This window comes from Melanaphis sacchari, unplaced genomic scaffold (assembly GCF_002803265.2).
Source record: "Melanaphis sacchari strain LSU unplaced genomic scaffold, SCAv2.0 Contig257_pilon_pilon, whole genome shotgun sequence".
NCBI lineage: Eukaryota > Metazoa > Arthropoda > Insecta > Hemiptera > Aphididae > Melanaphis > Melanaphis sacchari.
In genome coordinates, this window is record NW_020271130.1 from 58,573 (window position 1) to 86,402 (window position 27,830).

Consider the following 27,830-nt stretch of genomic DNA (forward strand, 5'->3'; position numbering starts at 1 on the left):
TTATTATTATAATATTAGTATCGCGTTTTGCCTTATTATTTCGATCGCATCGGGCCTTTGTGATATAAATTTAAGTACTTTCGAACATAATAAAATAATAAAATGTGTTCGATAAGCACACGTTTTATAAATAGGTAGGTGTTATAATATATTGCGTATCGAACGTACATTCAACACTATCGAAAATTTTATATTCTATTAGGGAATGAGCTAAAGATTAAAATGGTTTCTAAAAAAATCGAAACTGAACAAGTTTTTGAATTATTCTACGAAGTACGCTTTGTAACCTTTTGAGAATTTCAATGCGTAAAAATTGAATATTGAAACTTACCGTATTTGATTAGTTATGAGGGTTATATGCTTTTAACAAGTATTTAAAATTTAGTTTACAAGAATGTGGAGTAGTGTAGCACTGGGATAGTGAAAAATGCTGACGCATTATTTTGCTCATCCAAACTAAATATTTACGAGGATATAATTACTGGTTTAAAATTCGAGTAATCTGACATTCTATATTATAGTAGGTACATCGAAATAATCGGAGAATTATTTTGCTTTAAAATGAATGAAATAAAAAACTGAACAATTTTAACAGTAAAAAATAATTATTACAATTTTTTAAAATTTTGTGCTATAACAACTTCTATTTGGTGATAAGAGAATCACATTCTATGTAATTTGTACAATATTACCATATGAGATAGCGGAGGATTTAAAAAAAAAAACCTTTAAACTTCATAACTTACCAGTATCAAGTCTTGGACCAAATTGGCAACGCCTCTGTTAGCGATCACGAATATTCTCGTCAGTGGCCCGGGCACACCGACGCTGTAACCGTCTTCCTTGGCATTCACATCCGCGTGCACCTCCTGGGCTTCACCTTCGGCCGGCACCGAGTCGGTCGACTCGTCTTTGTCTTGATTGGCGCCGCTCCCTGCTATCAACTGTCGTGGGACCAAACACATAGAGAAATGGATAATAGTGGGTATTTCTCGGTAATAATATAATAATAAACATTGCTAAGTATAATAATAATTAAAATATTTATTAATATAGCGTACATTTTGTTTTAGTTATTGTGTTTTGTATTTTGTTCTTTTTTTTTGCAATGAAATTATTTTATTCCTGTGTGATTTTGGTCAGAAATTCGATTGGAGTAGGTACACTGTACGGCAAGGTTTTATGTTGTAATCAATCAAAAATGTCGACAATTCGGTATTATAACATAATATCTATTATAGTGAAATTCTCGTCGTAAATTTGGTTGATAGACCACCCTCAACTCTTATAGATTTATGATAATAATATATTCGTAAAATATCTATTGTGAAATTTATTTGAATTGTACATAGTGCGTGTACGATTAACAAAACTCTGAAATGTATGGTTATTATTTATTATTATGAATGAATAACGCAAGACGTGATAAGTATGCATTGAGATATATGCTTATAAGTACTTGATATTACGAATATAATTTTAAAATTGTTTTAAACATATTTAAGTTATTTAAGAAACTGATAATAATTTAAAACAGATGGCTATAGATTTTTATTTATATATTGGACTAAAATCTAAATTTTTTTTAAAAATTTTGAATAGTTTTGAATAGGTATGGAATATTATGTATACATTTGCAATATAAATTATTAATGAAGTGTATAATATAGGAAAATTAGAGTTGAGAGTGTCTGTGTGACACAGCTATTAGGTACATTGTTAAATTATGTGAAAACATTTTCAGATAATATTTTGATTCAATATTGTGTAAAACTCTATTGTTTTAATAATATGTATAATTTTTAATGTTTGAATGACTTACAAATTAGATGTGTAGATTGCCATGTACTCATTAGATATTTTTTATAGTGTATGGTATATTTTTTCTCAAGTTAAAAAATAAAATTAACAGTTTAAGTAAATTTTAAAGATTTAAATGTTTATTTATTTGTATGGTTGAAGTGAAATTAAACATTATTACAGTAAGTTTATTGATTTTGTCAGATATTAAGAGGAAAAAGTGCGAAAGTCCACTCCGTGTTACTAGACAATATATTTTTAAAATAACTATCATTTTTTTGCCGAAATTATTGTTATTTATGTTTAAATTCATTGTTCAAAAAAGAAAAAAAATTCAGTTGTGTGTACACACCCAACTGAATTTACATTGTCATTCAAACAAATACGTGAAGTTATACAGTTTTGTCAAATTTATATTAATAGTGTTACAAGTAGTAAACTGTTTTATATTGTTGTTTAACATAAAACCAGATGTATCCGATGTAGGTGTATAATAATATACATATATATATATATATTTATACGATTTGATATTGGCAAGTGTGACTCGTTATTTAGACGCACTAACGAACGATGACAATTTATGTCACGAATTACACTGGGTTGTTACATAATAGTGGTTAGTGAAAGTAGAAGTGATCACTTGACATCCATCATACACCCAACGAGTTTATATTTTTCAATAAAACGACAATTTATAAAGTTTAAATCATTATTTATATCTTATATTAACCACAGTGCATCATCATTTTATAACAACATGTGTTGTACCTAATCAATTTTTTGTGTGATAAATCGTGTTTTATTACATTATATATTATTATTAGAACGGAGTGATAATGCGCACTGTACAGCGTTGTCTTTATTTTTTACGATGAATTTTGTTTTTTAACTTTGGGAGCTACATATTAAAAAAAAAAATCTAAAAAAAAAAAAATGTTTGACTAGGAATTAAGTTATTTACCGATGGATATTGAAGAGGCTGTGCGAGTGTTAATGTGTTTGGGTCGGTGCCTGCAACCACTCTGTAGAAACCACCGGCAGCCCTAGCTGCTCTGTCCGCTCCCCTCTATTGAAAACCAAAAAATCTTTTTTTGCCTCAAACCATATTTTTTTAAGACCTTTTCTTTTATCTTAAGAAAAAAACCCTTTGTTGACCGCGTTGTATAAAAATTCATTTTTCGAACATACTATAAGAATATTAGTCGAAGCAAACTATTCAATTATGGATTGGTACTTGAAAAAAAAAACTAGTGCATTGATTTGTTTTTTTTTTCCAAATTAAACACATGAAACGATTTACTCAATTTTATTCACGAAATGACTTTTGTTCAATTATGTGAACACATAATAAGCGCTAATTAATTTAATTTGTATCGAGGTCGACAAAGGGTTTGGATAACATTTCAATCGACGAGAGCAAACTAAATCATAATGGTACAAAATTCCCTAACTATATTACATAATTATGTACATCTCCCCCCAGTGACCAACTACGATGACCAGAACGATAACTGAATCATAGCTTGCGGTTGTAATACTTCAATATATTATGTATTGGTGCTATGGGGTGATTCAAAATGACCGTTTAAGTAATACTTGTATAGTATTTTAGAATTTATCACCTCCGATTACTAAACTAATTATTTGTGCAATATATGGGTCAGCATTTTTAGGTCTTAAAATTTAATTGATTTTAGTGATTTTATACATTTTTTATAATGCCTTTCACTAATAAACGCGATGGAAATATTGAATTACTGTACTTTCATCATTTTATGATATTGCACTGTTACGTTCCTACTAAAAGTTATATTATTTTAAATTTAAATTAACGCACGTTTGAAATTTTAATTAATTAATTTGTTTTGAAATATCCTCGAAATAGTAAATGCAATTGCATCTATCAGTTTGACACGTATAACAATTAATCATAATTCAGAAGTTGAAATTTTTAAATTTTTGATTTCTGTTTGCGTCACTAAAATAAATAAATTGATGAATTATGTACTGAAACTGTGTTTTGAAAGTATTATTAAAAAGTTTAAATAAATTTTAAATCATTATGCCATTGATAATAGTACATTTGTATGCACATAATTCAATTAGCTTGATGATAATAATGATTATAAAAAAGTAAATTAGGTATATTAATCCAAACATTTATTCTACTATTTTTTTGTTTTTATCTGGGGATAATTATTTTATAAAACAATTTATCATACAATTCTACATAAACATATAATAATAATATATATATATATATATATACAGATAAGTGCATGAAAAGTTATGAAATGATGCAGTAAATTTTGATATAGTGATATAATAGAATAAACTAATATTAAAATGGTGCAATATACTTTTATATTAGTGCACAGAAATGTAATAAAATATTATACATTTTTTTTTTTTATAGCGTTAGAAGTTATCTTTTTTATATTTTTTAACTTATCATATAGCTTTCATAATTATTCGTGATCAATAAAAAATGTTGTTACTTCAATATAGTTCTCAGTCTGAGAGTTTATTTAAGCCAATCATTTGGTATATTATTTGAAATTTTTATCTACAAATCGGTTTACATTTTACTATTATACTGCAGCTGAAATTAACTTAACGGAGTTAACGCCTAAGAAATGCCAACAAAACATATGGTTTATTGTATAACTCGACCGTAAAACTGTTTCAAGCTTATATTTTATTGTAAAAAAATGCAATTGACAGGTTTCAAGTAAAAGTTGTTCTATATGTAGGTATTTTAAACAAATGAAACACGATATCTTATTATTATAAAGTGGGCGTTTGGTTTTCTTAAGAATTCGTTAGAATATTGGCCTTGTTAGATGGCCGGTGAATGTTTTTCATAAGACGTATGATAATAATCTATAATAATAAATGGGTAATACTGTTCTGGCACTTATTTAATTAGCGGTTGAACCACCGCAATTTTTATCACCGCAATTTACTGGTAAATTTAAATTATTGTTATTTGCACAATCAAAATGTGGAATCTACAGAATTGAATACCGTAACACCACCAGAGACGCATTGAATAATGTTTGCAGCGCAAAACGTCACCAAAATCAGCTCGGAGATTTAGTGATAATAGGTTAATGTGTGTGGAATATTACGTTATTTCAAAAAAATTGTGCTTTTCGATAATGGTGCGTTCATAGCACATAAATATTAGGTACAATATTAGGTTCCAAAGCTCACAGTTGACGATCTTTTTTTTTTTTTTTTATACACCGATCAGCAGGGGCGAACTGTTTGCTTTCGCGACACATTACTTGCCCCAGTTGACGATCTGATACGTCGTTTCGTTTGATGTTCCATGGGTACCTGTAGTAGGTACGAACGAGTTGTAAATTTGTAAATTAAGTTAATCATAAGCGTTAGATATCACTGTATTTTAGCATATAATTTTACATATAACATTGCAGTCGGGATGTTTTGGGATTACACGGGATTATACAATCACGCGTATTTTAATTTTTAACGTCAAATTATACATGTAAATAGTAAGTGTATGAATGTGAATGTTGCTATTAGGAAGTTATGGTAAAAATCGTGGTCTTAAGCGTTCAAGAATTGCTTAAAATACGTAGTGTGTTGTACAATAAATGTACAATATTAAATTAGGCTGTGTGTTACTATTGTGTCTCAAAACAATATTGATAAGAATCTCAAATTGCGACAAGTGAGCATAACTCTTCTATTTTATTTTTATGAAATTTAACTAAAAATATATTAATTAATACAACTAAATTTGATTAATTAAAACTATTTTTAATATGAAAAAAATATATAAATACATACATATTGTTTAAAAATATTTATTTTATTCGTTTATAAATTATAAGGATTCGTTATTAGGTTTATAGATACCTTATAAGTTTTAATTATTTTTTTGAGGATTAACGGTTGTTGGTAGGGAAAATTAGGAGAAACGTTAATTTTTTCAAGTCTAATGCAATTTCATTGTATTTAAAATAGATGATCGTTAAATCGTGTCCGAACACTGATCTGCTAGTGCAATAGTTATTGGTTTTTATCAATTAGGAACACAAGTAGTAGGTATTGGTATACAGTGTTGTATCAAACATAAATGGGTAATAAGTATTTTTTTCATTTCGAGTCGTAGATGAGATGCTATTTTAATAAATTAGGTATATAAACAGTTGGTTGTATTTTTACGGTTCCTCGGCGAAATCGAAAAAGGTAAAAAAGTAGGTAACGTACACGACATATGAAAAGAGAATCACGTGTATATATTAATTGAGTACACTCACTCGGATCAGGTCGAATAAAAAGTTGCCAGATCCACCGCCGGCTCCTCCTCGCAGATTGAACAAGAACCGTTTGTTCCTTGGGTCTTCGTCCGCGACCGTCTCTGCTTGGGCATCATCTTCGGCGTTCGACGACAAAGCGTTGTCGGATGACACTTCGTTATCTAAAACAAAACATCATACCAGCCCGTTATATTATTATTTTTCTTTCTGCAAACACAGAAGGGATACAATATCTCGTGTGACCGTCAATGCCCAAGAGCCACGCACCTTTAAGCACACATATACCATAATACATGTTTTATACATATATTTATACATATTATACACGGAATAATGCCACCACTGTACCTTTTGACAATTTATTTATTATAATATTCTTTTTACAAAAATGCTAGAGGGAAAATCAGCGAGGGCGCTGAATTACTGTCGTTTTAACAAAGTGCACAGGTGGGCGTAAATGTATATCGTGATATTATGTACGCCACAATATTATAATATTTATAGTATCCAGTAGGTGATAATAGTTACAATAATAAGGGTGCTATACATAAAATACTCACGACGTGAGCGTGTGTCGAGTGCAACAGCGGTTGATGATTTAAGTACGATACTTATGGTCTTCGGTGTCGATATTGCAAACCAACGCGCGTAATAGATGCGACAACATTGCACAACCTTACGTGTATTGTGTGCGCATAGAACGACCCAAAGATACAATATATTAATTATAATATATCAATGTCACAAGGACGCTTGCAGTTTATATAGAAAAGGGGATGATTCGTAGTATTTTGGAAAACGTTTTTACCGAATGAATTGGTTCGACCGACTTGAGAATTGGTGACTAACGGCTGCAAGCGTCCTTAGACATCATTATATTATTATAATAGGTAGGTTCAATTAAATGACTCGACGAAGTAGCCGACAGTCATGGTTGTGTACAATCGACCATATTCAAATCGAACGATGATTATATTATATTATATAAATAATAACGATAATTAATCCCTTAAAACGACCCTTAACAACGTCGTGTACGACTTTTATAAGTCAATCCCCTAGGGCAGTTCGATTTGTCGATGGTCGACTGTATCATACACTGGGTGTTATTGTACATTATCCAGATAAAGATATATTATTCTTTATACATACTATTATTGTTACAATGTATAATATTATTATTTTCTAAGCATATTTTTTCTAGTTAGAAGATTAAATCAAATAAAGAATATGTAAAGTAAACAATTTAATGCGCTTAAATCTATTTAATATATAATCAGAAACGTTGTATGTGTACAACGAGTACACAATACTCGTGTTATGTTATAAACACAACGTTTTCGATTTCTAAAAAATAACAAGTGTAAATTCTAGATTTACTAATAATACTATGCTAATATATTATACAGGCATAAGGTGTGTGGGTGTACAATAGATGTTTTTTTTTCTATAACTTATTGAAAATGGTAGCCTGCAGTACCAATCGTAATGTTAAATTTTTATTAAAATTCGATTTCCAGCAATTACATAGCCTGCAGACGACATACCGTTGAGGTTTTGAATAAAGTCTGATTAATTATGGTGTAATTAAATTTGCAAGAAAATCGAACTTAATACCATGCCCGCAGTTACTCTAGAACATGTCATAATATAATTTCTAATATTATTGTGTACGTCTAATAGCGTTAAATTATTTGGCCATAAATTGGTTTACCAGTTGACCAAAAGTCATTCGGTTGATGAAAAGAAATGTGACCCGAATTAAATTTAGCCAGCTAAGCAACCGCGTCATTGAAGCGATTTGAATGGTTTAACTCAGACAATACGTATCGTATCATATTATTATTATTACTATTATCATAACCGTGTTGCTTTTGCCGGTCGTGTAACATAATGTATCATAACAGACTACTACTGCAGAATATGACTACAGTAATTGGTTTCCAACGAAAACAATATGAATAGAAATTATTTTAATCCAACGAGTAACTGCGTTTTAGGTTCATTCCAAATAGTGATTTCAACATCACAAAATATATTGTAAGTTTAAAATTAAAAGTTTAATATAAATAATAATAATATAAAGGTACCTACTCCAAAGAAAAACAATAAAATGTATAAATTGTATCGGTTTCTTATGTATACATTATATTATAATATTACAATAAAGTATTAAAATATATGGTACAGAGTATTACCAAACTAACGAGAGTGTAGCCCTTATTCCACGTGCAATATTAAAAAATAAATGAAAGAAAAAAAATGATATCATACATAAATTAACTTTATTACAATATTAATGTTCACACATAAAAATAAATAGTCAAAAAATAATATACTAATTACCAATCACCTAATTAATTATTGAAATAAATAATAAAAAAAAATAAATTATCAACATTATGATATAATATTATAATTGTAATATTATACTTATTTCCATCATATTTTACCAGTGTCTGTGAGCGGTGACCGTTTATTCGTCGAGCTCGAATTATCCGTCGACACATCTCTCGCCGTCCTCTTTACGATACCGGTGCCGACAGTGTTTTCCGAGTCCAATGGCTATAACAATTTAATAACAGTGATGAAAATGTTAGTGAAAATCTTGTCATAATACAAACTTTTATCGCATGCAGTTATGTAATATTATTGTACATTATTATTATATAATTAACCATAAACCATATGTAAGTAAACAATAAATGCTGTGCTAACCAACGTCGGTGATCCTACGTATTAAACGAGAATGAAGATTTATTGTGATCATAATTTATAATTATGATTGTTCTAAGACTGTTCTGAAGCTAAGATAATTGTATGCGTATTTTACATTAATTATCAATTTACCATTACTACAAAACTCATACAAAATACGAAAAAAAAATGTTTATTTATTGTTTGAAAATACAATTTTTACTCGTAATTTTAGACATTTTTAGAAAAATTATCTGCTTGGAAAGACCAAATTAAAAATGTAAAAATAGTAAAAATATTGTTTCATAAATGTTGAAATAAATAAAAGTTTATCTTTAAAAGAATCACTTTGAATATTTATTCGACATTAATTTAACCCTTTCGACTATTAAACCGTGCTTTCTTGTACAAGTTTTGAATGTAAATTGATAATATTATGTATTTGCAAACCAAACCGCGCTATCAGTAGGTTACAGGTAAATAACCATTATAGAGAAAGATAATGTGATGTCATCTGGAATTATACAACATATCACATACCATGCTTATACCGTACCTACTTATATGTTGTCATATATATAAGCAAGAAATGCCAAGAAAAATATATCATCTAAATAATAAAAAGTAAAAATATAATTCTCGCCGATGAAGTTTGCATCATTCTATTTGATGTTTAAACACCTGTAATTAAACCATTAATGAGGTGCAACTCTGTAATCGTTTTTCCACAAAAATAATTAACGTAATAAGCTCTCTACAAAAACGTTATCCGTAAAATGATTATAATATAATTATTAAAAGCAAACGATCGTGTTAAAATGTTATATCTGCGCGCCATATACATTAAAACAGTATCGCGTTTAGTTATAGATGGTTCATACAATAGTATTACTTTAAAATACACTTAAACAAATCATTTCCAAGAAAGTTAAGAAATCGATCTTTAGAGTTGTAATGTGTTATGCACTGCAACGCAGAGCTCTATACGACTATACGACTATTGATTATTAATTAATCAGTAAGGAACATCTTCCCTTAATCGATACATAATCCAAAATTGAAATTTATCACTGGTCTCTTTGATATTGACTTTCTAAAGCTTTTATTCCTACATTTCTTTTAATGTCTTTTCTCGTTCCTCTCACTCTAATTTAACTTTTTTCATTCAAACATGCTCGACTAACGATTTATGTTTAACGAACCCTTACGTAGTCTAATGCGAAGCCTTCGTTTTCGTTTGAAATTTATACTTATAATGGCTATACTCACAACTTGTTTAGGTTTCTTCTAATGAATTTATATAGTTAATTGTTTTTATGTAATTATATGATTAGTAATATTAAGATATACTACACCATAATATGTTATCCAAAGGCCTTGCCCGTGTATAAAATAAATGAATTTCATATTATTCATGTACTCGTACCATGCAATTTGCATGCACACACAGTACACGTACATGATGTTTTAGTCGTAGAATAGAATAGATATCAATATACACTATTGCATCGTATTAGGTTTATGTTTCACTTCGATGGAGATACGATCGTCAGTGGTTTATAATGACAATATTGTTAATCGTCTTAAAACGGTTTAGTACTTTTAATGATATTAGTTAACGACCCTTAAACGCATAGGTACACTTAGAAAAACGCAAATTTTTACAAGCTATATTATAGTAATCACTACTGCGAGATTAAAAACAATACAAAACATTATATTATTACACAAAAAGCAAATTAAAATAACAACAGCAACAACAACAACAACAACGATGTCGCGAGTATACATAATATAATTAACGATAATATAATACTAATACCGATTATGTTGGCACAACGAAAGGGGGAATAATAATAGTTATCACTGATTAGTAGATACGTTGAATTTTTAGAAAACAGATGAAAACAGATGTGTTTTCTACGCGATGATAATAAAATGACATAATGATAGTCATATGTGATAACAATTGTAGATTTATCTCAATCGGTACAATTTTTTCCGTTTTAAAACAATCGTTTTCCCGTTGCCTCCTTAAACGATTACAGTGTACGTCTTTACCTATGTGTACATTTTGACAAACCACTAGGGTCATTTTTATTATAGTAATTATTTAAAACATTGTTCGTATGGATATTGCTTGTTAATGATTCTAAAAGTATTTTCCGGAAAAATAAGAATCATAAAAACCGCTATAATGATAACTTCGCTATTATATTGTTAGTGGTTATTATTATCTAATGTCCGGTACACGATAATAACATTATGTCCAAACAGGCCACGATCTTGGGTCTATAAATTTAATTATTATACAGTGTATTTTTTTTTTAATGCGAAAGATCAACGATATCGTTACAAATATATATTCTTATTTTATTTTTATAAAGTAATAATAACTTTTAACTTCTTATTATTTTATATTAGTTGTAATTTATATTTTGTATTACCCTCCTTGATTTGTAAAAAAAAAATTGATTATTTATTTACAAACGGCAAAATAATTTTAAAATCTAAACAATATTGATTTAAAACTGTTGATTTAGGCACATAAATAATGATTTTTAACATGATTATAATTTATGATAATTTAAAATCAAAATAAAAGATCATCGTTTAAAAATTAAAAAAAAAAAAAGGAAACGCTCAATTGTAAAAGGCAATAGCGCTTTGAAAAACAAATACAATTAAATAGTATGTGAATAAAAGATGGTTCTAATATAACAGAACAGATAACTAATATTTCAATAGTGATTAGATGATTTACGTTAAAAAATCATCCTGCGTATAACATTTACAGGTAATGTTAGAGCAGTATACTAAAGTTGAATGTAGCACGAAATATTATATTTATAAAATGATATTCAGTTCTTGGTTATTGTTTTTTATTAGATAAGAGGCAATTGTTGTACAAATGTATGAAGATATTTAAATTTATAATACCATAGTTATCTTAGATAAATTATTTGGATACGGTTAATTTTTAAAATAATTTTCTTTTTTTGATTTTTACGTATGCTATATTTGTGTTAATGGATCGTGCAATCGCGTTGTTTGAATTACTTAAAATCACAGCGTACTTTTTAGTACAACTTTTTTATAACAATTTATTTATAAGCATCAATATAAACTTGTCCTCGTTTGTTGAGTATTACAAGTGAAAATCGATTAAAAATATTGCAGCTAAGTATAGTTATACGTACTACGTGCATAGCGCATACCAATAGTGTTAAAAATGGAATTTGTCTCCAAGACGTGTCCGGACAAGTAGGCAAGTATATAATGTCCTCGGCCTCATAAAAACGAAAATCTCGATCGCAATATTATTGTATTAAGTCATTCGGCACATGCATTTAGCAGTGCCTTAAAATATTTTGACGTGCACAAACTTACCACTAACCAGTCATCATTATATTATTATAAATTAAAATATACACGCAGCGATACACGAATCAGTGCGGAATTAAATCTCGGGAAGTCAAAGTTTAAAATAAACGGTGCGGATAATTTCTTAAAATACCTTTTTTCTCGATCATTATTCAATATTATTCTTAATGATAAATCATTTTACAAAGTTGAAAAATCTAGGGCATATACAAATCTCGGCCTTGAGGTTCCGGTGCCTTGCACTCCTTGCCTGCATCCCCACTAAATCCAGCATTCCCTCCATTACGGATACGCTAATATTGTTGTTGTTTTAACTAGCATTACATAGGTGTTATATTATGAATATTATCACGTTTAAAAATATTATCATGATAACGTTCTTAAAATAATTAAGATGATAATAATAATAATAATAATAATAATAATTATATTGTACTGCGGGTTATAACATGCACCGACACGGGCCGTCCTCGGGATTCTCGGGATTTACCATTTGAGTGGTTGGCGAGCTTGTCGTGATTGCGTTGACGGTGGTGGTTGCAGCTGCGGCAATAGCGGCGGCTACTGTGGTAGTGGTTGTTCCGGCGGCCGGTGCGGCGTTGGCGACCGGGGCGGCTGCTGCTTCGGCGGCGGCGGGGGCGGCGGCGGTGGTGGTTTCCGGGGCAGAGGTGGTGGCCGGGACGACGGTGGTGACGGCCACTTCGACGGCCGAGTTGGCCGCTACAGCCGAGTCTACGGACGCGGCCGACGAAGAGTCTATGGCGGCTATCTCGGGCGACGCCGGTTCCGCTATTCTTGAAGCCAACGCGTCAGCGTCCGATGCCGACGTGGGCGACGCGTTGGCCGCCGGAAGTTCCGTCTGCGATTCTTCGTCATCGTCGTCCGTGGACGGCGGGAACGTGGGCAACGTGATCGATATCCGCCGGCCGCCATTGCCACCGGCTTCACTTCCGGTACCGGCGGCTGCGGTGCCACCAGCGCCCGCGCCCGCGCCTGCACCACCACCGGCGCCTCGGAGCACCAGTCGGCCGATTATGCGGAATACGAATCGCGTGATTTGTTGGATTTTTTGGTCGACTATCTAGAAAAACAGGTGACACCCCAAACACACGTATACACTAGGGTTGATCCTCATGTAATTGTTGAAGTATAAAATAACTAATATTACTTATGTACGCTAAGAAGTTTCGTCGTTAGTCTTGTCAGTCTGTAAGTTTTTTTTTTTTTTTTAATTTCTCAGTGCGCATTCATTTTGTACGACGACGCTTAACCTGCCTTCCTCTGAATTCAATAACTATATTAGTATGATATGGTATATGTATGTAGTCGTAAATCCTCATTAGTCATTACTCATTACAAACATAAAATATGTTTAAGCGGCGGGAAAATGAACTATTACAGCGGGACACAGGCTCAATCACGCCACGGGATCGGTGATTTAGCCTATCTCACTCGACATTGTATGTTTATGTTTTATAAATAATAAATCAATTATATTAATCCGAAAATATTAATTATTCATATTATAAACCCCTTTGAAGTATTGTGTTCCGTCAAAAAATCTAAACATTTCAGTCAAACGTTTAGAACTGTATGTGTAAACGATAAACGTTCCGTTGATCCGTTTATAACTGCTCACTTCTAAATCATTAAAATTTGCGTGTAGATGCGTTAGCTACAAGAATTATGGTTGAGAATTCTCGTTGTTATAAAAGAAAATGGTGTCATGACTTACTATAGTAACATTTTATAGATGTAACTATGTAAGTGTTACTAATAAGTCAATATTTTTTACAAGATTAAAATATCAAAAAAATTAACAATTAACGAAATACTATCTTTATTGAAAAAAAAATAATACTTAGATCATCTATAACAATTAATAATAACAGAAAAAAAATCATTTTTTATGATATTAAAGTATATAAAAAAAAAAACGATTCTAAAAATGTTAAAACTTTTCAACTTAACAACCATGAATAAAGGTGACCTGTGTTTGATAATTTTTATAAAATAAATTTAAACATTTCGAATAGTGATATAAATTGATAAATAATTAAATAACCGTCTGTTATACAATAAATATAAATATTTTAAGTGATGACAATATGTATACTATACTGTACTATTTAATATATGCATTTGTGGTTCATATATAGATACATAAAAGTCAAAATTTAATTTTTATGTTATTTTAGAGCTGTTTATTCAATGAATTAGATATACAGAATGAAGTTATATGATGGCTACAGGAACTGGCATTCAAATTCACCGACAAGTTAAGCGGATAACTAACGTACCTATAATATTATAAAATAATAATGCTATCTACGTTCAAATAAAATTTCGTACAAATCATTTGGTATTGTTTTGTGCGATAACTTATACAATATTATCATGGCGCACACAACATGCAATAATAAAAATACTATTGGGCAGCGCAGTATACATAGAAGAGTCTCCAGAATGTATATAGGTTTATATTAACACACAACCTATATATTATAGTATAAGGTCCAGACGTGTCATTTTTTTGGAGGAGGGGGAGGGAGAAAGTTGAGTTTTATCAGTTAAGTTTATCTTAAAACTATTCGTGGTTTTCAAGTTTATCAGATAATATAACTTGTATAGCCTATAAGGAAATTCTGTTACAGAAAAAAATAAACAACAATAGAAAAGTATAGTGAACAATTTTATATTTTCTGTTACGTTCATAGAAGTATTTTTAGTTATACGATCACATTTTGGATAATTAATTTTATTGTGTAGGTATGAAAATTAATTTTAAAAACGCATTAAAATTGGTCGAAAAACCGAATGGTTGCCAGTATGTTGGAAAATTCACTTGGTATATTACGATGAAACCTGCAGGTATTATACACAGTCATCGTCGCGCTGAAGTGTTGTGTGTACAACAATATTATTATATATAATAAATCGAGTGGGTACACGATCGTTTAAGTCGAGTTTAAGTGGACATGAGCAACAATGCTTATTATTCTTTATAACTTTTGTCCGACACACGCGTAACATGAAAAGATATGCAATTATATTGTATACACTATACATATTACCTATTACTATTGATTAAACATATAAAATAAACGCTATTACTAGGTCTCATTATCATAAGCTTCTATCGGTTATACTCGTATGGGTAAAACGGCCAATACAGTGAATAGGTTAATGTTTCATATGAGATATATATTTATAATAGGTACAATCGTATCACGTTTAGTGTGTGTGCTTTTTTTCTTTACGACGCTTTGATATGAGCCTTCAATGAATCTATACCTATATTATATGTATTGATAAGCAATATACAAAAAGCTTCCATAAACTTTAAGTTTTCTCCCTTACGTACAGAGAATCAACAGCACGCTTAGATGAAAGTATACTGGATGCTTAAGTGTAAGGATTGAGTTGGAATGAAAAAAAGGATGAACTAAAAGAATTAAAAATATGAATAATTATATACACATTATATAGACAGGACTAGATTAAACTAATTAAATTACATTTTTAAAAGCTCCCGCTTTATTTATTATAGTTTATAATGTAGGCAATCACATAAATAAAAGTCTATCAGTATTTATTATAATATTTCGGTTTCAAAAAATATTATTAATGAAAACAGTATTATTTATTTAAAAAAAATATAATTAAATATTTATAGGCAATAACATAAATTTAGTATAATTTCAAAAAAGTATTTACTGCTATAAATCGGTAAATAATATAAGTTTTGTTAATATTTATGAAGATTATAGTTCATAAAGTATTCAACTTCTTTGTAATGAAATAATTAATATGAACAAAAAAGAATCTTTGCATAGTAGCATAAATTATAGAGTATTGGGAGAAGAGGACGCAGCTATCATAGCCATCACTACTGAATTCAAAAACCAGTAATAAAAATGAATTTAGCAAACAATTTTCAAAAATAGTGGCCAAACGGAGGTTATCTGGTATTCATTATATAGGCATCTAACTAAATATAATTAGTGTTTGAATGTGGAACCTAGTTTATCCGTTTGAATTTATTAAACGTTAATTATCTGGTCGGCGTCGAGTGTTTGAATTTTACACTCTACTGACTTTAGTAGCAAATAAATAATATTGCTCATATTTTTAATGATTATAATATGTAATAGGCTATTACTAATAGCCAACAGGTAATGTACCTATACCTTAATACTCGTGTACAAATTTAAATTTTAAAGAAGAAACCTCTATACTACATCACAGTCATTGTTTTTCTTTTGTACATAGGATCATATAAGTTTATTCATTCCAATTAATAACTATATAATATAAATAGGTTTCTCATAAATTATCATTAATTATTACTATGTTACGCATATAAAAATACAATGAATTACGTGAACGCTGTTATACCATTTCAATCCGTATGTGTAACTGCAATAATATTAATTATTATTTTAATAACAAAATTCTCAAACTATAAAAGTATAAATAGTTTGAAAATTCTCTATCAGCACTAAATCGCCGTATAATAATTATTTATTATGCGTATGTAATATTGACAAAAATTATTTAAGACAGAGTCAGAATTATGTTGAAGTTAAAGTTAAATATTCAAATTCGGATATACTTATGGAAATGTATAAACGTAGCGAACAAGTATGTATTATATAACATACAGCGATTATCTTGTAACTCTATCACAGTTCATTTCCCTGTAAACGTATGTGTTTATACTTTATATAATTTGAAATCTTGTATTATTTATTTTACAATGTATAGGAACATTAAAGAAAAATTGTTGAAGTGTGTTACTTTTTAATATTTTTGATTTAGCACGTGAAAAAATTACTGTACATAGTGATTAGAGAATCAAACTTGTATACATCGGGTACATAAAACACCAAAGGAAAAATATATGTACTACTCACTCTTCGAATGCGCCACAATACCTATACTTGTGTAGAAAGCCGACATCTGGTCAGAGTTGTAGTAAAGTACCATCTACGAACACTGATGGTTAATCGTTTTTATTTTATAGGTACATAAATATTATAGACGTAGTAGAAATATTTTCTCCAACATCGTCACATAAATGATTGTTGTTATCAGCACTGCTATTAAAGCGATGTTGTTTAAAGCGTTTTCGGCAACAACGAGTTGTATAAGTAGTAGTTGTTGGACAAGTATATTATTTTACCTATTTGCTAAGTACATTATAGTTTGTTTTGCTCACTTTGTATAATACTATTATAGGTACTATAAACTCGTGGTTAATCCAACCAACGAAACCGCTGAAATGTATTGTGTCATCATTGATCATTGTTGTTAATAAAAAAATAAGAAGTTTCAAATTGCAAGTCACCTTACTAATTGTGTGTAAGTGTGTGTACTTATTACGGTTATAAAATATTTCCATATTTTTTCATTTATTTATTGTTATAAATTTATAATCGTTGTCGTTGAAATGCTGTATTTTATTAGGTAATAAATTCACTATTATATAGATGTATTTTCTAAGCTTTTCAATGATTCGAAGAACGAAATCACTAACAATAAACGTAATATCAAAAATATATTTTTTATACATGACTCGAGAAGAAAGAAGGATTTTGTGTTTTTTTTTTTTCATATAGGTACTGAACTATTTTAAAAATTAATTAAATTTATGGGTTTATGCTAGGAATTCAAGTAGGTTAGGTTGTTGTCATAATTTTTAAAATCAATTCGTTTAATGATAAGGTCAAAAAACAAATTATCGAGTGACTATTGAAAAATCTTAAAGTATAACGAAATATTATAAACCTATAAACAACTTATTAAACGATACAATTATTGGTTTATAATAAGTGTTTTTAATTTGAAATAGTAAAATAGGTTAGGAAACAGTAGATTTATTTTTTTATTAAAAGAATAACTCAACAACAGTTGTCTGTTGGACGCGAAGTAATATAATATACTGATTTTAATCACTTTTGCTTTTTATGATTAGAAGAGGTAAGTAGCAAACTTTTTTTTTAATGTCATGGCTGTTCTTTAGAAATTAACACAGTACCCATATATATATATATTATTATTACTATTATTATGTTCCATGGACAGTTACATAAACTAAACTGGCTTCTGGTCATGTTCTTTTTAACAGATTTCAAAACGAAGTTTTATTTGTCCTTGTTGTTGTTATTACCGATATCTTAATATTGAATCAGAATTGCCGATCATAAAAAAGACAAATGGTTATTATAACGGTTTAACGTACGATTGACTAATACGGCACTTAGACGATTTGCGGTTAGCTGATATCCCAAATACGATGTAAAATAAAAACGGTTTTTAATAAAATAGACTTTATTGTTATTCTATTTTTTTTTTTAACAGCGCATAAAATATTTATGCCGTTTGAAAGAGATAGCTTGTTATTGACATTAATACATATATATTTACGATAGCATTTGTGCATGATTTTTTGTGCGTATTATCAATTATTGTTTCGTGAAAATTGCACATTTAAAAGTTTTTAAAGCGTAAAGCGAGCAGGTTTAACGTTGTATCTGATAAGTTACCAAGTTTAATGCGTAATGCGTGTTATACAAGTTATAGTAATATGTTTGTGTGTTTAACGAATTAATACGTAAGCTTTGTGCATTTGTTGAACAGTACAGTCGTGTAATAATAACTGCAAGTAGGTACCTACCTATGATAAAAACATTTAAATATAATCTGTATGATTCGAGAACATTAACATATTTTATGCCTATTATTTAGAGTGAATGCGAAATATTCGTCAAACGATCGCATTATTACTGTTTAAAATCATTATTATATTTAGCGTAAAAGCCACGCGTGTAGGCGGTAGTCATTAAGTATAAGTAGACACTTTGTTACTACCCAGTACCTAGTATTAAACAAAGCAATCCACAAGAGTGAATTAATTTCCATGTCCGAATCGCTAAAGCAAATTGTAGTAGGTTTGTATGACTGCATAGTATGTGTATTATAATTATTTACATAACCACTAAGATATGTCGTAAGAGTTTTAAAAAAATTGCATATTTAGGTGTACGTCATACTCGTATTATACTGGTTTTTGCTTAAAATGTGGTTGTCCTTTAACGAGAACACTCGAATATGTGTCTATCGATATAACCCACGAATATGTTTTTTGTCTACAGTTTGAATTCAAAGAACGAAACAGTTATATTAAATTGTATAGTAATAATTATTATACTCGATGTGCTGCAACACTCGTTTGTTCAATATTCAATGTCCATCCATAATATTACAAGCACCGTTCGTTAATATTACTGCAAAGTTATTGACGTGTGTTGATTCTACGCTATTCTGGTTTCTTTTACGAATTTTTACTTAACAAACAATATTCACACAATTTTTTCTTAAACGTATACAAATTTATCGAAACTTGTTCAATGCTATCGATAAAAATATGGATAAAACTTAATCTAACCTAAAAAAATTACATAGCCGATGCGTTTAAGGACACGCAGGTTTTTATTACTACGTATAATGAAATATTTGAAACGAAATATTAAGCGCAACCCGTTAAAACGAATCGTTCTATTTAAATGACGGAATATGAATAATATGTACAGAACGGATATAATGATATTATTAATTATATAAAAAACAAATTGAAAACTTAATTATTCAACACAGTTTTGAATATATAGGTCATGACGTGTTATGATATAATATCTACGTTTGATATTTTAATTTAATAATCGCAACATTTGGTACTTCGTTACGAATTAATTTGTGTAAACATTAATAACCTACATTTTCTATAACGAAATTACATCATCTAGTGTGTCTGTACTCGTAAATCCGGTATCGTAAAAGCTACACGAACGACAGATACGCTCTAGAGACTTTGTCAGCATTTCACATCGAGATAATAATACGAAAAATATTTCACAAAATTATTTCTTAATTGTTTGCGTATGGATTGAAATGCCGAGCTAATTATTTTCCTTGAAAATATGGGATAGGTACGTACTACATACGTATTATCGAAAACTCACTTATGATAGGTACCTATTGTCTTTTATTTAACGTCGATTGACTACATAATAATTACTAGAACGATTAATAGCGCATAAAAAGTGATTGTTATTGAGTTTGTTATAGGTTGTTGGTTTATATTATATCAGTGTAAAGAGTGTTGAATTTTACCTTAGATAGATTTGGGAATAGCTGCCTTAAGAAGCCGATCGTCCTTTTGTCTCTGACATTCTTATGACTAGAGTCTTCTGCTTCAACAGATAAAAATGCTTCTGATTCCTGTATAGGAAACAAAATTTTTATAAGATAACATATGAATATTTTTCATAAAAAAATTTTATTTAAAATACATCTTTAATTATTAGTATTACAAACGGCAGTTATAATAGATCCCTAATATCTCCCTAGATATTATCTTACTTATAACTAATAAGTAATCTATAAGTATAATCTAATAGATATTTTGTATTGCACTTCATATTTTTCTTGCCTACCACAAGTACAATAAAACAATGATAAATGAATGGTATTATGATGCGGGTAAGTTTAATGTCTTGTTAATGATGTAGGTATATAATTTTAAATGAAATAGATCATAAGACATGCTATATTATGGCTATATTATTAAAATGTATGTTTGATATATATGTTACGTATACCTACAGGCCATACACGCTAGCACACAGTTACAGAATATTATGAGATAGATTATACGGTTATTATTAAGAGGTGTAAAACTATTATGAAATACAAATGCTTTATTGATCAACTGTCGAGAGTAATTAAAATCGAATTGGCCTTAATCATACGTATACTCAAATCTCAATCAAGCGTTAATCGAAAACATATTACGTACGATTACGATTTTATTTATAAGCAGGCGTGTTAAAAAAAATTATCGTAAGCAAGCAATATTTAATTTTTATTTTAGAATGTGCCAATTTCAAGTATGCTGTAGGCAGAAAAAATTTTGTTATCTATATAAACTTTAATCGGTTAATTTTAAACATTAATGAAAACAAATCTGTTTGACGTTATTGTTTCTTGTGACACACTAAACAATATTATGATACACATTAATCATATTTAATACCCGCCTACTACTTGTAATGGGACTCAGAAATGAAAGTGCACTTAAAAAAAATTGTATTTTAGTTCCAAGTTCTTAATGTTAAGATTGCTTTAGCTATAAATGTATTTTTATAAAATATAATGGTTTTTACTTCTTGTTGACTGTTTATAGAATTATTGTACTACACTAAGACGTATAAGTAGGTAATATTTAAGCGAATATCTAAGATAATTTTCAATGATTATTTGTGTACCTATATCTATATAATATGCTATTATGTTTAAGTCATATTATGAGATTTCAATTTAGTTGGTTTATTTTTCAATTTTATAATTTATTCCTATATTATTAATAAATAATTAATCAATTAAATATTAGGTAATAAAACGTATTCATTAAAATCGTAAGTGTATATTTAAATCATATTCGAATATATTTGTAGTAGGTAAGTACTTTGCTGAGAACCATTGTAATATTTTTTTTTCCATTAGGTGTATTGCCATTATCTCAAGAGTTTTATACATCGTAGAACTCAAATTACAAAACTTTTATTTAATTCAATTACACATTTTTATTTAAAGATTTATGATTAAGTTTATTAAATGGAATGGTTGATTTAACATGTATCCACTTAATTTTATTTATCTAATTATATACCAAATAATTATATAGATTTATGGTAGAGGAAATTCAAATTATAACTTATAAAGTATCAATAAAGAAATTACAAATTTATTATGAAATCATATTTTTTTAAATTTAAAAATGTAAAATTGTAATGGATTTTATTCTTTTAAATTTCTAATTCCGTGTAAATGCAACATTTTTAAATTCTCTTGCGTATCTACATAGGTTTTTTTATGATTTATTTTATGCGCAATTAAATACATTTATACCTAATCGCTGTAGTGCAAACAATTAATAGTATTCTATCAAAACTTCAAAATAAATAGAAAGTTTAAAGTATACAATTTTGTTATTTTAAATTCTATTTACATGATAATAATTTGCCATCAAAAAAGTATTAACATTTTCTTTAAGCTAATATAAGTTTTTTCTACAGTGTTCAGACACCGAGGATAGTGAAACTGCAATAATACAGCTGTTTTATTTTACGTTTAGACGTTGACTAAGTTTAGACCAATAATTGAGTTTACTTGTGTCTAGACTCTGCATAAAAAACATTCCTTTTTGAATATTAATATTATATTTGATTTTTATTATTCAATAGCATTTTGATTATTATTTGAAAATGTAATTTTTATGTATAGGTATTTTACAGTTTTACCAGCTTTACTTAAACATAATTACTATAACTTACACCATTAATAAACATTACATATAGTATTTATATATATTACGTTATTTGTTCATTCATACCGTCACATCATAATAATATAATATCATCACTACATTATATTAATATAACATATTATTATTATTATTTTTTAAAAATTATTATTGGTTTTGTTAGAATAAATAATTAAATCAAATCAAGTAAAGTTTAATTTTTATACGTAAAAAAAAAAATAAATAAATAAAAAAATACCGTTTATATGGGTAAACAGAAATAAAAATAATTTAGCGTACTGTACGTTGTAAAAATGTACAAGTTTTGTTTTAAATACAAGTAATACAAGCAGTACACTTCTGAATATTATAATAATATTATGCATGCATGCTCAATATATCGCGTACTTACATTAATATTTCTGAATATTAAAAATATAACATACGAAATAAACGTGAAATAATGTTTAAGACATGTTATTCGAAAGTTAAATTAAAATTCTATCGAGGGTATTATAATGGTCCTTGAGACTCTCGTTACATTTAAATTCAACTATGACGTTAGAATAAATATTTTATTTTGTGATCTAACCGCATGTGGCACTTCACCATTATTGCCACTTCACGTTTCATATTGTACAATAATAATATTGTCGAATATATTAATTGATCAGTGATGAGTATTTAGCGCTTTTTTTTTTTACCCAATAGGATGTATTAATCACAGGTGGGTATTCGTTTCGTGTACTTACGTGTTCTGTTTACGAAACAATCATTCATCTTTGTTTACGTATACATAGGTGTACCTTTTATATTCATTATTAAATATAATACCGTGAAAAGTTATAAAATTATAAACAAGTACGTCCATTGTTCTAAGACACGAAATTCATTACAGTGGACGTACGTAACACACGTAATCTACTATTAACAATAATACTATTATGTTGGGTTAGTGCCAAAAAATTATAAATGTTAGTTATTGACACCAAACAATAATATACAAAAGGACGGTGTGCAAACGATAAAGTTAAAGTTTATTTGTTTATTTTTTAAATCGTTTTTTTTAACGTGTAACACTCCTCTGCAACATAATGATAATCATCTAGGCTTATTTATATTATATTTAGTATATAAATGTAAGCATTTTTTATATAGATAGTTGCGATTTCATTTATTCTGGTATTTAGGTTGATGTAAAGTAAGGCGTATCATCTAGTAGCATCCTATAATATACTTGAAATTCTAACGGACTTGTTTAATACACTATATTATTATTATCGATATTATGACCATACGACGACAACTATTTCATCATTACAATAATTATTAACGTATAAAGTCGCAAAAATCCATTTCGCTTAGATGTATATATACGGTGTAGGTTGGTATATAGTATATTATATCTATATTGAAATATCTTGGAGTTATGCGCTCTGCAATTGCTTGGCATGCCACGTAGATCCCATGACCTAATATTATAATATTGACGTATTTGACGTGTTGATTGACAATATACTACCAATCGGTAATAGTGAATCAATCGATTTATCTATATGCTATATGATGTTAGGACTTATAATATGTTCAACCTCAGGCGCGAAACGAAAGCAGTTTTGACCAGTCGATACGTACCAGCAGTTTTACAGTAATGTCACACCGATGTATTCGTTTAATATACAGGAGTATATTAAAAATTAAAAAAAACCTATATTTTAATATTATTGTAAAATTATTTATACAACCCGCACTATATTATATTGTCTCGTAAAACGTCCACTAAACGGTCGGCTAGCCGGAAACCGGTCACACGTACTCGTATACTTTAACGGAATTTATAAGGATATTGATTAGACATCTCGTAGAAGACTGAAATTTTGTCATGTTTATCGAAGTTCACAGTGGTTCAGGGATACGCAGTAAAAAACTAAGAACTGTGACAACACACTACAGCTTTCACTTTCATTAGGCTCACTAATGTAAACCGTTAACTCGCCCCCCGCTAACCACGGTCGCGGTATACCTTATCTACTAAAATGTACCATCATGGACTGTGGTATAATATTATCTATACCCGGTGATGACGTTAATAATAAATAAATAATAAATGTCTCGCTCTGCGTAACGCTGTGTCATTTCATTGTGAATTGAAACCATCTCGCCGCCCCCAACGTACAATATTACATAAGCTGTTATTTGTTGCGAGGGCGGAAATGTGTCCGTCCGCGTTTGTCAACGCGCGTGCACTACATATATTTCGATAAACACCGAGAGCGTGGGCTCGCGTATGAATTGTACATTATTATTATTTATTTTAATAAATTGTATGTAATAGTATGTAATATTATTACAAGGAAAAAACGACGCGAGCCAACAAACTACATGATATTTATATGCAGTACGCGCCTGACACCGCGGTGCTCTGTATACAGTATACTTGTGTATTATGTTCTGCGTCAGCGACTCGATGTAAAGTAGATACACGGAGTTTTACATAAATTTTACGATTATATTATTATTATTACTATCATTATTATGTAATGTACGTGAATGTGTGCGCGCGTGTCGTGTGATATAGTTAATAATATGATAATTTTTTACGTATTGCTACTAACTGTAGTTGAATAGATAACGACGGTTCGTCGAGACGAGAAAATGAATTCGAAAGACGCGAACTAGCTGTAGCGGTGTCGTAACATATTAATAATTTAGAAAGGGTGCAATACTAAATACATTATACTACATAATAGTATGTGACATATGTATTTACTATTTACCTACTTTAAGCACGCTTGAAAAATTTAAACAATTTGCAAATAATTCATTTTAATTGTCGATTTGTTTGTATTGCATTTACATGTTATACAGTAATTGAAGTTAATTTTTATTGGCTATTTTAACGACCCGGTCACATACACACATACACCAATGTATTGGGTATTGGAAATTGTTTATGCGTGTTTGTACGATACTCGCTGTAATAATAATACAACGATAATACCAACAATAATGGGATATTCATGACGCCTATAGTAATGCACATCAATAGGAAATTTAATTAAAAAAATATCATTAGACATATAAATATTTCTGAATACATGTCTGTATTGTAAATGTTCCTATAGGACACAGATAAAGTAATTTATGTGTGGTAATTGAAAAAGTAATAACACGATGATAATGATGATAATTGTATACTTTCAAAGTATAAAATATATCAACTAAATACGATTGGACGTTGGTTGATAAGAAAAACAATTGCGATGACTAAAACCATTGGCAGTACGTTTTCATATACCTATTATTATGAAACTGGTCGTCAAAATGCATAGTTATTCTTCATTTTCCGTGATAGTGTTTTATTGGTATCTATGTCATCTATAATATGTAGAATATCAATGACGAAAAATAAATAATAGTAAATAACTACTACAAAAATAATTGAACCGAATTACCTATTAATATTATACCTATATTTCTTCTAATTGTGACCGATTTTAATTACTTCCAACTGATCGTGACTATAAAAATATCGCCTCTAGGAGATCAAAACTTAATGAACGGTCATGTGTATATCATTAACTTAAAAAGTTACTACATAGCTGCCCCATAGGTACATATTTCATAAATCCGGTTTTTTACATGCTACCAGCATTGTACAGAAAAATAGTTGTCCGACGTTCATTGAATTATATCGGGTATAGGTTAGGTATTATCATGAATTACCTACATTTGCGTATGTTACACATTTTATGGTCTAATTATAAATAGTTATTAACCAAAAGATAAGTAATAGGTGTATACCTATACATTGGTATACATTGGTTTTTGCTAATCATATTCTACAATAATTATATATATATTGCATTTTATGTACTGAAAATGGCGGTGATGAATCAAAATATAAATTTTTGTAAAACGACCGTTAATCATCATCGTCATCATTATGATGAAACTTATAGGTTGTGGCACGCATAATAAATATTATCATAATATTATATGTCGCGTTATTACTGTCACCCGTGAGCTGTGCGCGATGGCACTGTAAGAAATATAATAACATAATATTTTAATCATGTCTGGTTACAATAATACCTAATTATTCACTATAACAATATTATGTATACTTGTTATTGGTAACTGTCATGAATCATGATAATAATAATTAAACACACGCAATTACATACATTGTGTTTGATATTCTTCTAAGTATATACCTATACCCTAACACTTAAGTTATTATTTTATTGTGGATGAGATGACACTATATGTATAAAATATATAAAATATAATGAAAGTAACTGTAGTTCAAATAAGTTTCGAAAAATTAAATGTCCAGATTGCCTTGGGTTGTGCGTTAATCCGTCGGACTCGTATACGCAGTTTGTCCTCGATGCGGAGCCAATACTTACATGTTAACACATGTATATATGGGTTACATTATCAAATATTAAACTGAATATTCTAAGTATTAAGCATAATGTGCTATAAGCTCTTGTATGTAATTAATTTTAAATAATGTAAAAAGGTTATTGAAAATAAGATGAATAATGTTTCTTATGATATACGAGTACTGGCTATATTGTGAGAATGGTATTATTATTGTTTGTAACTTTTATCAATCCATTATCAAATTTTACCTTTTCAACCATGGAATCTAGCGACTTGACGCTGGAGCTCGCTGGATGGCAATCAGCTAACTGATACCACGTTATGAACAAAACCAAACACATGTATTTAAACATCATTTTGAATACCGGTCTGAAAAAAATAAAAAAATTAAAACTATGCGTAGAAAAAGTTAGATAATTTTAATTTGCATCCCATTTTGTCGGCTATTGTTTGTTTTTTATTTATACTTTAATAAGCCATGTTTGTATTCATTAAAATGTTATAAATGAGGCATCATTTTAATTTCCATTAAAAAATCAAGGCCTTCGCCGTTGTATTAAAGTAAAAATAGTACGTAAACAACAATAAAAACTTTAAAAAAAGTTCAATATGAAAGTAATGTATTGTAAGTAAAGATCATTTGTTTGTTATAGTGTTGACCGCAGTAAGATTAAACACTATAAAGTTAAAAGTTGATTTCGTGTATACTATATACACTTTTAAGATATGGTTATTCCCGGTAAAAAGCTATAGTATTGTCATAATTTTAATTTATAATATTTCAAAGGTATATTAAAAATAAAATATTAAATTATGAAACAAAGGGATATGTAATTGTTATATATAAAAGAGCATTATTTATGTAAAAAGTATAAAAAATAATATAGTAAAAATAT

The 27,830-nt window shown here is 29.0% G+C and overlaps 1 protein-coding gene across 2 annotated transcripts in view; it reads right to left on the reverse strand.

Moving 5' to 3' along the window:
• LOC112595103 (homeotic protein female sterile-like) overlaps positions 1 to 27,830 on the reverse strand; it is a 36,302-nt gene that overhangs the window by 912 nt on the left and 7,560 nt on the right. Inside the window, exons 2-8 of one of the 2 annotated variants that reach the window (XM_025340193.1) lie at positions 27,183 to 27,303; positions 20,352 to 20,459; positions 12,667 to 13,257; positions 8,549 to 8,660; positions 6,096 to 6,256; positions 2,765 to 2,869; positions 747 to 944 (exon numbers count right to left, since the gene is read on the reverse strand). In XM_025340193.1, coding sequence (XP_025195978.1) covers positions 747 to 944; positions 2,765 to 2,869; positions 6,096 to 6,256; positions 8,549 to 8,660; positions 12,667 to 13,257; positions 20,352 to 20,459; positions 27,183 to 27,290 — 1,383 coding nt within the window. In that variant the 5' untranslated portion in view covers positions 27,291 to 27,303. The remainder of the gene's footprint in view (positions 1 to 746; positions 945 to 2,764; positions 2,870 to 6,095; positions 6,257 to 8,548; positions 8,661 to 12,666; positions 13,258 to 20,351; positions 20,460 to 27,182; positions 27,304 to 27,830) is intronic. The other variant, XM_025340194.1, reaches the window with a different exon arrangement.